Genomic DNA, 11,332 nt, shown 5'->3' on the forward strand with positions numbered 1-11,332 from the left:
GCACTTATTTGAAAAGCTGTTGCGCCACTGTTGAAAAGTTAAATTTAAAACTGGATTTTTCTTTTAAGCAATTAAATTTTTATTAATTAACAACAAGTAATTCAGTCTTTCAGCTGCACCACGACCTTCCCACGCAAGTGTCCCTGCTTCATGCGCTCGAATGCTTTTGGCAGTTCCGCAAAATCAAAGCTGCTGTCGATTTGTGGCATTAACTAAAATTTAAATGTTTTCGGTTTACATGTGATTTTAGAGACTTGTTGAAAATTAACTTACCTTACGCCGCTCAACGAGGCGTTGCAAGAACTCAATGCCATGTGCCGCTGGGTAGAAATAACCCCACTTGACCAATCCTTCTCGTTGCGTTGCTGCCCGCACATTTGTCTGCAGCAGATCGGAGATGTTTTGCAAGGCACCCAAGCAGATGCCCTGCTTATCAATGTTGGCCAACATGGGCGACGAGAAGGTGATATACTGCCTAAAGTCGAACTTGAGTTCCGAAGCCTGCTGGCCACCTTGTCCCGCACAATCCAGCACAATATCATATGGGGCATAGGTCGAAAGCTGTTCCATCTGGGCGGGATTTGTGTAATCCACCACAATATCAGCTCCCAGGCAACGAACCATTTCAACGGCATTCTCACTGCATGTGGCCAGCACCTGAACGCCTTGAGCGTGCAGCATTTGAATAGCCAACGAACCGACGCCTCCTGATCCGCCCAAGACGAGCACGCGTTTGTTTGCCCCTCCACCAGCTGCTGTCGTGGCGCCACATGGTCCTCCAAGGAAGCCACTTACATAGAGACCCGACCAGGCGGTTAAGCCGGCATAAAGCACGCTGGCAGCCTCATTATCATCAAGTTCCTTGGGAGCGGGAGCAAGCTAGAGAAGAATAAGTAAGAATAATAAATAGTCACCAAGTCCAGACACAACCCGTATACAATTGTTACTCACACAGGATTGAGGCACTACAACGTATTGAGCATGAGCTCCGGCTGTGTTGGAGATGGGCACAACGCCCCACACTCGGCTGCCTAGCTGCAGTTGTTTATTGCCTGCCACGCCCATTCCCTTCTGAACCAGTTCACCGCAAAATTCGCGACCTAGTGTCAAGGGGAACTCGATGGAATCGCCGGGTTTGCAGCGCACTGTGTTCAACAAGGTGGCGCCGTAACCTCGCAACATGGCCAAATCAATGGGATTGACGGCTGTGGTACGAACACGCACCAAGCACTCGTCGGAGCTGCGTATTTGGGGCAGCTTTAGTTTATCGGAATACTGCAGTTCATCAATATCGCCATAGCTATGAAATTGCCATCCTCCCATTTTGTTAACGTTACGTTTAGGTGGCGAGGGGGGGCGCAGGCGGCGTCGCCTGTTGCGTTTCAGCTACGGCGGCATAGCTGCGACTGAGCTGAGCTGCCAGACGCGTTGCCGCCACCCTCAACGGAGTGCCAGACGACAGCATTATCACTTATTTTAATTAAATAACTTAAACTGCAGCGCCGAAAATAAAAAATCAGCTGTCGTGTTTACAAAACTAACTTGCGCAACGTAAAGCTTCGATAACACTGTTCGTTATCGATACTCAGGTTGCGCGCAACGTAACGGCAACAACGTAATACAAACGGTATGTTGAAAACGAAAGAAAGTACACTTTTGCTAGCTTGCTTTGTGCAGAAATAATAAATACGAATATAATTGTCTGTTCTAGTGCATACATCTTGCTCATCTACTTGGCTCATTTGCAAAATAAACATTGTTTCGCTAACAAAGTGTAACCAGGCGAAGGTATATAACGTATTTACGGTATATTCGCCGATAACAAATGGCAGTTGCACATATCGGTCACACTGCACACACACACACACACTCACAAACACTATTTCAATTTTTGCCGACGCCGGTGCAGAAAAATTTGTGCAAAGTCAGTGAAATAAGTAAATTGAAAATGGAGCCAACACTAGATAAATATAAATTAAGCTGCGAGCTGCTTGGACACAGTCTCGATGTGCGTGCTGTGGCGGTGGGCGGCAAAACAAATGAGGGACAAATGTTGCTAAGCGGCTCGCGCGACAAAACCACCAAAATCTGGAAGCCAATTGGGTGCGTAGAACAACAGCAACAATAACAACAACAACGACAACAAATAGTAACAAAGAAAGAAAAACACAGATGTCGGCGACTGATTAAAGAACAAGTGACTAACATATTCTTTAATTATATAGATTTCAGAAATTGATATTTACTCAATTTGCATAAACAAAACCTTTGCACAGAATCTTGCAATTTGTAACTGATAAATACTCGCTCGTTACAGCAACGAATACATTGAGAGCGTCACGCTCAAGGATCACAAGAATTTCATAGCAAGCGTCTGCTACTTGCCACAGGAGCAATGGATTTGCACCTCGAGCAACGATGCCACCATTTGCATCTATCAACAGGATGCTTTCGTGCCTCTCCTCACGCTTAAAGGACACGAATCGACGGTTTGCGCCTTGGCCGGTGGATTAAAGCCGCGCAGCTTAATCAGCGGCAGCTGGGATAAAACTGCACGCGTCTGGTTGATCAGTGAAACTGGCGACGTGACGCACATTGCGTTGCAAGGACACGAGGCAGCTGTTTGGGCCGTGGCCACGTTGCAGGAGCAACAGAAATACGTCACTGGTGGAGCCGACAAATGCATCTACTATTGGAACGCACAGGGCGAGAAGTTGCGACTGCTCAAAGGACACACGGATTGTGTGCGTGGCCTGATCCCGTTGCCTTCGAATTCCCTGTTGTCCTGTGGCAACGATGCTGTGCTGCGCTACTGGAACGAGGATGGCGAATGTGTGCGCGAGCTGAGCGGACACACCAACTATATTTATGCCATGGCACGCAACCAGCAGCTGGGCGAACAAATCGTTTTGTCCTGTGGCGAGGACAGCACCTTGCGCATGTGGAATGTGTCAACGGGAAAGGAACTCGGTGCTCCGCTTCTGCATCCAGCAATCTCGGTGTGGTCGGTGGCTTGTTTGGCCAATGGCGACATTGTCACCGGCTGCAGCGATGGCGTTGTGCGCGTCTTTAGTCAGGATCCTGCACGACAGGGCAAGCAGCAGCTGGTTCAGTCCTTTGAGATGGCGGTGGCGACGCACAAGTCGCAGCTCAACGAGGAAATCGGTGGCGTCAAGAAGACTGAGTAAGCTACACTTTTTAGACACTTCTAAATATGTGAAAAGGTTTCTTTAAATTTTATGAAGAAGATATCTTCGAGTCCATAAATTGTATGTACTCTAAATCAGCGTTAAGAAAAGAGTATATTATAGTCAATACTTGATTGTATTTATTTTTGAATATTATACTTAAATCATTCACTATTTGACCTCTTTGAATTCTCCGGTTCTATAAATTGTATATACTCTAAATCAGCGTTAAGAAAAGGGTCTATTACAGTCAATACTTGATTGTAGCTTTCTTTAAAGTGCTAAAGTATTTTATTGTGTCTCTGCTTTAAATTCCGATTCCATAAATTAAATATACTCTAAATAAGCATCAAGAAAAGGGTCTATAATAGTCAATACTTAGATGTAGCTTTCCTTTAAATTCTCCGATTTCATAAATCAGCATCAAAAAAAAGGGTCTATTACAGTCAATACTTGATTGTAGCCTTCTTTAAAATACTTACATCATTCGCTATTGAGTCTCTTCGTTAAATTGATAAAAAATCTCTATTAATCTTTGATTTTTCTTGCAGTTTACCTGGTCCTGAAGCTTTGCTCACAAATGGCACACGCGAAGGCCAAACAAAAATGGTCCGTGAAACGGATGGCAGTGTCAAGTGCTACAGCTGGGAACTGGGCAAATGGAATCTGGTGGGCGATGTCACTGGCGCCACGGGCGGCACTCAAAGTAACTCCGGAAAGAAGCTGCACGATGGCAAGGAGTATGATTTTGTGTTCAATGTGGATATCTCCGACACGGAGCCGCCCATCAAATTGCCTTACAACCGGGGCGAGGATCCCTGGCAAGCAGCTCAGTCGTTCATACATCGCCACAATCTGCCGCAGGCCTATCTCGATCAGGTGGCAAACTTTATAGTGAAGAACTCAAAGGGAGGCGCGACAGTAACAAGTCAAGCCAATAGGTAAGATAGTTTTAGACCCGTTCACTTTTGAGGAATGTGAAAAGGACAGTCAGACTTTACCATATGAGAACTATATTTCAAAGAGTTCATTCGGTTTTTAGTCACATTCTTAGAGACCCTATTTACTTTCTTCAAAAGTGAAAGGGTCTCTAAGAATGTGTCTAAGAAGGAACTTTTTGAGATATAGATTTCATATGCTAAACTCTCATTCTAAGCAATTAATTTGATATTTGAGATCGTACTGTAATTTAAAGCAAATAATATTGGACTAACAATTAACGAAATTATATTCTAAAAACTGTTATTTAATTTCATTTTTGTTTTAAGAAGTTAATATACAATTTGTCAATTATATCCTTTAATAATGCTTTCTCCTTTTTTGCAGTGGCTATCAGGATCCTTTCACTGGCGGCGCACGCTATGTGCCCGGCTCCAGCCAGAGCAATGTTCAAGGCGGAGGCAACATGGATCCCTTCACTGGCGGATCCAGCTACTCGACGGCCGCAAGCAAGCAATCCTCGAATGTGGACGTGAACTTTGTGCGCGGCAGTGATAAACATTTCCCTGTGAGCAGCTATCGCACTTTCGACACTTGTGATGCCGGCAAAGTGCTCGACAAGATGAAGTAAGAGTATTACACTGGCATATTCACAAAAGTATTTCTAATCTCATCCAATGCAATCTTGCAGAGAATTCAATAACAAACTAACTAGCACCGAGGGCAAAGTGGGCGATGAGCTGCTGCAAGCTGTTATTCGCTTGACGGACAAATCTCTTGCGCTGGATCCAACCACTTTGGAAGCACTGATGCTGTTGCTCAAGTGGCCAGCGGGCATGCTCTTCCCGGTGCTCGATATACTCCGCCTGGCCGTGCGTCACGAGGCCGTCTTTAGTCTGCTGCAGAACAGTCACAACATTTTGAGTCACATTGTGCCGCAGTTGAATGGTGCAGCAGCCAATCAGTTGATGGTCTGTCGGTGTCTAGCCAATGCTTTGACTCATGCGGCGGGCAGACAGCAAATTCAGGCGCAGCTGCCACAGCTGGTGGAACTTGTGGCTGGGATACGCGCTGGCAGCCCAAATCTGCAGATCGCCATTGCAACGTTCTATTTGAATGTGACCATTGCGCAGACACAGAGCGTGGCCAGCTCGGAGGTGTGTCACTCGGTCACCAGCGGTGTGCTGGAGCTGCTCAAGTGGGCCAAGGATCTGGAGGCGTGGTACCGTGCCATGCAGGCCATTGGCAATCTCACCACAACCGCTTGTGGCCAGGAAACCATCGCCCAAGTGGTCTCCGTGGACAGTGTGATGGATAAATTGCGTGAGCTTACAAATACGCCGCAGGACGAGAACTTTGCCAAGGTGAATGTGCTGGGACAGGCGCTGCTCGCTGCCTTTTGAGTTGCCCACGTTTAAACTTTACAACATACACGTTTATTTGGGAAAGTATTTTTTGTGGAGTGCACCGCGTTGTGGATCTTAAAAATAAATATATCATTGCTTAGTCTATTGGCTTGTGTTTGCCTTATTCGATTCGCTTGTGGTTGCCTCTGGTGCTGTCGTCTGCTGGCGCGTTTGTATGCGCTCCAGCAGCTCGTGCTTCCACCGTTCCTCGGGCACGCCTTTGGCCCAATCGGGAACTGTGATGTTGGGCAGCGTTATCTTCGACATGGCCTTCAGTATCTGCATGGAACCCATATTAAACACTAGCTGCTACCTTCTCTTCAAACTTCCTCACCTGCTCCGTGCGTGTCTTGTCTAGCTCCAGCTGCAGTTCCTGTGGTCTTGGCTCGTTCCACACCTGACGTTCAATTTCCGCATCCGCACTTTCAATGGGCGGCATATTGGGATCGCCGTGTGTCACCTCTGCTGTCATTAGATCAATATCCTCATCAGCAACGTCTTCTGCGTCGTCCGCAAGTGTTTCTGGTGCTGCGCCCGCATCTTCCAGATCCGTGGCCAGCGGCTGATAGCCATCGTAGGCATCGGAGCCATCGCTGTCTTCGCTCGCTTCTCCCACATGTGGATGCTCTATGGCAGGTGCCACAAACTGTTGTTCATCTCCTGGATCTGTCGGTAATTCCGGGCCGCCCATTGTTTATTTTTCTTTGCGCTTGATAAATCTTTAGCAATAACAATAACAATTGCTCGATGATTAATCGCTGACACAGCCGTTAATGTGCGATAACAAGAACTCCAACGCGATAAAAGCAGCTGTTACTGTCGTTATCGATAATGACTTCAGTGTTGCGAATTATCGACCGTTTTGGAAATATTAAGCAGTTGCTTATAAATAATTAATTTATTTAAAAATATATTGAGCATTCATTAAATAAAATAGTTCGATTAAATTGAATAAATTATTTAATGTAATTTACTGACATTAATTACTGTTGACTGCATCAATCTCTTCCAACCGTTCGATATCGATAACTGCCGATTTAGTGTTGCAAAACTGCAATTGTATTGCACTTTAGCCGTTAAATGTAAAACCAGTTGCTCTACTTTGAAAACTTATTTAATGCATTTTAAAAATATGTATGTATGTATAATAATTAATCAATTGTAGAGATACCCCGCTGGAGCTGCTGCTGCTGGCGTCGCCGCCGTCGCTGTGCTGCCCTCCACTGCCGCTGCTGTTGCTGCCTTCTGGAGCGGCACAATCGTTGACTTGATGTCACGATTCGATGTCTTGCGCAGCTCGGTGGCTGCATGTTGCAGCTGCAACGTGCACTCGCTGCTCACGCTGCCATTCAACGTCAACTGCGCACACTCCTTCTCCAGCAGCAGCGCCAACGCCTCCAGCAGCTCCACAAAACCCAAAGCCAGCGCCGCACGTCGAATACGATTCAATTCCTTGTAGAAATGTTGTGTCTTGTCGGGCATCTTCTTGGCATGTCGCAGCACCTTCTGCACATCCGACTGCAGACTCGCCTGTCGTATCCACACCACACTGCTCTGCGAATACGAACGACGCTCGGCGCGCACCGGAAAACTCGCCGTCTCGCCTGGCGCCAAATCCTCAGGGAATCCCAGCAGCTCTAGATCCCCCCAGCCAGGGTATAACATGCGAGCCAGGTGGCAGAATGTTTAGCACGAAATTGGATTTCTTTTTGACATCGTTATACGCATACATAAAGCCAAACCACTTCTCGCCCAGCAGCACCAAAGCAGCCATGCTCTCCAGTTTTAAGGCGCCATGCAATAGCACACACAGCGTATCCTTTTGCTGCTCCTGCTGTGCGGGCGTCTGCTGGGGCTTCACAACCACCACATCAGCATCGTCGCCGCTCTCCTCGGCCGCCTCCTTGGATGGCTCCTTGGTGTAAAACTCCCGTATATCCTGCTCCAGCTTCTCAAGCTCAAAGTTTGGATTATTGCCAGTATCTAAGGTAAGCTTAGGTGACTTGGCAGCTGCTGTTAAGATGCCCGAGCGTCTGCCTGGCGGCTTCTCGCGCTCCACCTTCGCCAACACCCAGTGTCGACTGAACGTGGCCGGTGAACCAATGTCCCCCCAATGCCAGGAAACCGCAGACATCGATGCGTTGTTCAATGTGCCGCATCGTCGATTCGCCACCATAAAGCGCTGGCTGCTCGTATGGCTTGGGCGGTGGCCAGAGAAGCACCTGACTCTCCAGACGAAAGTAATGACCACACTTCAGCGTCACCTCTGTGGCCGTGTAGCTGCTCTCGCAGAGCCTCTCGATCAGCTCAAACAAGGCTGTGCGTCCCAATTCGCTTTTGTGGCTAACACCGCTGTTAGCGTCTCCATTCTCTGTGGCCGTTTTCAGTGGCTTGGGCATAAACAGTTGTCCTTTGAGCCCGGCATTGTCCAGCAGCTGTTGATGCAATGCTACGCCGCGTGTAAAATGCAAATCTCCATGCACGCCCAAGCAAATAAAATTGAGTTGATAGTGTGCCAAAGTTTTGAGCCAAGCGAATTCCGTTTCTGCCGCTGACTTGTTCGCATAATTCTCCAGGAAGCCAGCAATTGAGGTGCTGCCAAAGCCGGCGCCACAATCCGTGAACACCACAAGTTGCAACAGATTCTGGGTGCCCCAAGTGGCCATCAAGCTGACGCTTGTCTTGAGCATTGTCAGCAAACATGCCTTGTCCATGGGTTCGATTTTCTTAATGGCCTGTCGTATCTGATCGTAATCCCTTGTAAAATCCACTTTTAGCTCGCAAACTGTGCTGTAGGCAACCAAAGCCAAGTGCTCCAATTTTCCGGCTGCCGTCAAGTTGTCCAGCAGATGTTGTATGCCCTTTAGGGCGAGCGATTGATAGGTGTGCTCATTGCGTCCGGGCACAGGACGCAGCATCGATAGCGATGCATCTAATGCAATAATTGTCGGCATTTTAACGAAGAAAAACAATAACACAAACTAAGTGCGCGACTCTGCAACATAAACAAACGCCAGCAACAGCTGTTTGGTGCAAGCTTATCGATTGCATACAAATTAACGGTGGGTGTTATCGGTAGCCACCACACTCTCTCGGTTTCCTTTTTTCAAATTCTTCGGTATATTTTTTCAGCCTCGCGATATTTTATCGAAAAAAGTTGACAGCTCTCTTTCTTTGGTGTGCTACATTTTTGTTTAGCGCAGCATTTTAAAATTAATTAACAAATTGCGCATTCGCAGCAATTACAGTTTCTTCAACGATTTGTGGTAGAATTTCTCAATAAAAAAAATGGACGATTTAAATGTGCAACTTAAAAGCGAGTTGCCTGTTGCTAATGACGACGACGATCAAGTGAATACTCCTTTGCGCAGAGAAAAACCATTGACACCTGATCCACCAACTGATTGTGTCGGCGGTGTTGGATGGAATAGCGACGATGATGGAGAAAATGCGATGCCAACCCAAGAAGTGGTGATCAAAAAGTTCAGTCCACGTTTTGACCCTAATGAAGACGATGCAACGCCACCAAGAACCTCGAATACCACAAATGAAAATGTAGAGGAAGCCGCTGTTGAGGATGTGAAGATCAAATATGAGCCGCCACGAGGAATGGATTTCGGTGGATTACTGGATGAACTGGACGATATGGATTTGGAGGGCGTAGTAAATGCGATTCGAAGTCGCAGAGCCGAAATGGATAACATGGACTTGAAGCCGCTTAAAACTGAAGAGGAAATTAGTGAGACTGTTGCCGATGCGGAAGTAGATGCTGCAGTCGATGATGCTAGTGCTGATGCTGATGATGAAGAAATGAGGTTGCTCACCGAAGAGCATGATAAAATACTTGAAATATTGAGGCGCAGAGAGGCTGAGAAACAACAGAACCCAACGAAGCAGGAAACCACAAAGAAAAGAAAGCACAAAAAGGAGAAGAAACACAAGAAACGTCGCAGTTCAAGCCCGGAATGCAGTTCTCGTAAAAAACTGCGACGGACGCATAAAACTAGCAACAGCAAAGATGATGACATAGAACTGGATTATGTTCCAGTGCGTGATTCCGAAAGATCCCTTAAAATTATCAGCATCAAGAAGCTATTGCCAGGTGACACAGCCACTACTGCTACTGCTGCGGGTCCAAAATTGGGCATCAAAGAGAAGCGCCAACTGGCTGTGGAACGTGTGAAAGCCACACTTAAATTGCTGGCTCTCGAAAGATCGGAAACACCGCCAACCGAATATCTGGTAGTGGACACCATTAAGAAACTGCCAGGCCGCTCGTCAGTGTTGTGTGGAGCCAACTTTGAGAATCCCTCACCATTGTGCAACAACTTCAATGTGTCATATCAATTCAATTCAACCACGCCAAACATCAGCATAGCCAAGTGGGGTTTGGAGGCATTGCCAAGGGCAACAGTTGCTCTGCTCCGCCTCACGGGCATTAGCGTGAACCGCTTAACACAATTGCTCCAACATTCGAAGATGCCATTGCAAAAGCTGCGCCAGCAGGAGAAGGCATCCAAGGGCAATGAAGAGGATGAGAACATGTGCACCGGCCTCTTTCGCAGCCTTGCAACCCAAACGGATCCAAATATTGGCAATCGAACACAAGATGTTGGCACTCAGGCAATGCCATCAGGATCGTCATCGAGTCAGGGTATCTTTTGGCTGGAGTCGGATTACTGTGAGACAAACTTGTCGCAGCAACATGCCAATGTTGTGTTTGCATTAAAAGAATTGTGTGCCACAATGCCTAGTTCCACATATTGGGCTGATTCGATATTTAAAGGACTGCAAATCGCTTTGAATGCTAAACGTGCAGAAGCTAAGGAACTGCGCAGTCGCCATTTATATTCGCGTGTTTAGTAGTAACATGTTACCAAAATACTTCATTATTACACTCTTTGAAAAGGAGCTCAGGGAGTAGCTTTCGTTTCATCATTATTTATAATAATATTATAATAATACATATTTCCTTTATTCCTTTAAATTACCTTCAAAACTCATATCATAAATATTTAATTTTTTAAATAAATGTACGTGCCTTATAATAAAGTTTTTCAAATAATATTTGCATGCTACAAATTTGAAATATCGATTACCGATTGCATGCAAATGATCGTTCTTGCGTGTTATCGGTAACCACCAGACGCATTGGCCATTCACTACAAGTCATTTATTTTATTTGTAAATGGCGCCAACGCGGAAATTAAAATAATTTCATGAATATATTTGAAAAGTACATTGAAAATAAAAATGAAAAAGGCATTTAAATGTAAATATAGTAAATTTTTCGTTATTTACTCTGTCAGCTATTGAAACTGCTTAGAACAATAATTTTTCCTTGATATCACACATGTTTTAAAGTTGCCATTCACCATTAATTTGCATTTCATATAATATTTTGCCAATGGCGCCAAGTGTAATTTTTGAATTAGCGTATGACGCAGGCCTTTCAATTAATATATTGGCAAAGTGCAGTTCTAATAAAAGTGTGAAATGCATTTGAATTTCAATTTAATTGACTTCATATACGCCGACAGCTGCCACTTCGATTGATTGCCCTCAGTATTATATATATATGAATTGAATAGTTTTGTATTAAAACAAATTGGATTTTAATTCAATTGCGCAGACTTATTCGAATGCGGGACTGCACACATCACAGTTTTGCCGGCGCTCTTTTGAATGACACTTAATTAGAAACATCTGAGCATGATTTTTCTGCCGATGCGCTCTCATCATCGACGCTCTGCAACCAGCATCAGCATCAGCTTCAGAGCAGAACCAAAGACGATTATC

At 45.6% G+C, this 11,332-nt stretch overlaps 5 protein-coding genes across 5 annotated transcripts; 2 read left to right on the forward strand and 3 right to left on the reverse strand.

Annotated features, from left to right (window-relative positions):
- Positions 1 to 62: 62 nt before the first annotated feature.
- LOC132798468 (reticulon-4-interacting protein 1 homolog, mitochondrial) lies at positions 63 to 1,574 on the reverse strand. Its single transcript, XM_060810334.1, has 3 exons — positions 952 to 1,574; positions 274 to 879; positions 63 to 212 (listed from the first exon to the last, which is right to left on the reverse strand). Exons 1-3 carry the CDS (start codon positions 1,321 to 1,323, stop codon positions 102 to 104), a joined length of 1,089 nt encoding a protein of 362 aa, XP_060666317.1. The 5' UTR covers positions 1,324 to 1,574; the 3' UTR covers positions 63 to 101.
- A 283-nt stretch (positions 1,575 to 1,857) lies between these two features.
- On the forward strand, positions 1,858 to 5,636 carry LOC132798467 (phospholipase A-2-activating protein). Its single transcript, XM_060810333.1, has 5 exons — positions 1,858 to 2,103; positions 2,318 to 3,184; positions 3,740 to 4,129; positions 4,515 to 4,754; positions 4,819 to 5,636. Exons 1-5 carry the CDS (start codon positions 1,949 to 1,951, stop codon positions 5,528 to 5,530), a joined length of 2,364 nt encoding a protein of 787 aa, XP_060666316.1. The 5' UTR covers positions 1,858 to 1,948; the 3' UTR covers positions 5,531 to 5,636.
- LOC132798470 (uncharacterized) lies at positions 5,541 to 6,308 on the reverse strand. Its single transcript, XM_060810336.1, has 2 exons — positions 5,868 to 6,308; positions 5,541 to 5,812 (listed from the first exon to the last, which is right to left on the reverse strand). The coding sequence occupies exons 1-2, from the start codon at positions 6,222 to 6,224 to the stop codon at positions 5,636 to 5,638; spliced, it is 534 nt and encodes a 177-aa protein (XP_060666319.1). The 5' UTR covers positions 6,225 to 6,308; the 3' UTR covers positions 5,541 to 5,635.
- A 349-nt stretch (positions 6,309 to 6,657) lies between these two features.
- On the reverse strand, positions 6,658 to 8,637 carry LOC132783717 (integrator complex subunit 14). The gene is given in 3 exon segments (XM_060789065.1): positions 6,658 to 7,180; positions 7,182 to 7,643; positions 7,645 to 8,637. Coding segments are annotated over 3 exon segments (1,797 nt in total). The 5' UTR covers positions 8,488 to 8,637; the 3' UTR covers positions 6,658 to 6,688.
- Positions 8,638 to 8,683: 46 nt separating this feature from the next.
- Positions 8,684 to 10,810, forward strand: LOC132783720 (protein panoramix). Its single transcript, XM_060789068.1, has one exon. It carries the CDS (start codon positions 8,822 to 8,824, stop codon positions 10,394 to 10,396), a length of 1,575 nt encoding a protein of 524 aa, XP_060645051.1. The 5' UTR covers positions 8,684 to 8,821; the 3' UTR covers positions 10,397 to 10,810.
- The last annotated feature ends 522 nt before the right edge of the window (positions 10,811 to 11,332 follow it).

This window comes from Drosophila nasuta, chromosome 2L (genome assembly GCF_023558535.2).
Source record: "Drosophila nasuta strain 15112-1781.00 chromosome 2L, ASM2355853v1, whole genome shotgun sequence".
Lineage (NCBI taxonomy): Eukaryota > Metazoa > Arthropoda > Insecta > Diptera > Drosophilidae > Drosophila > Drosophila nasuta.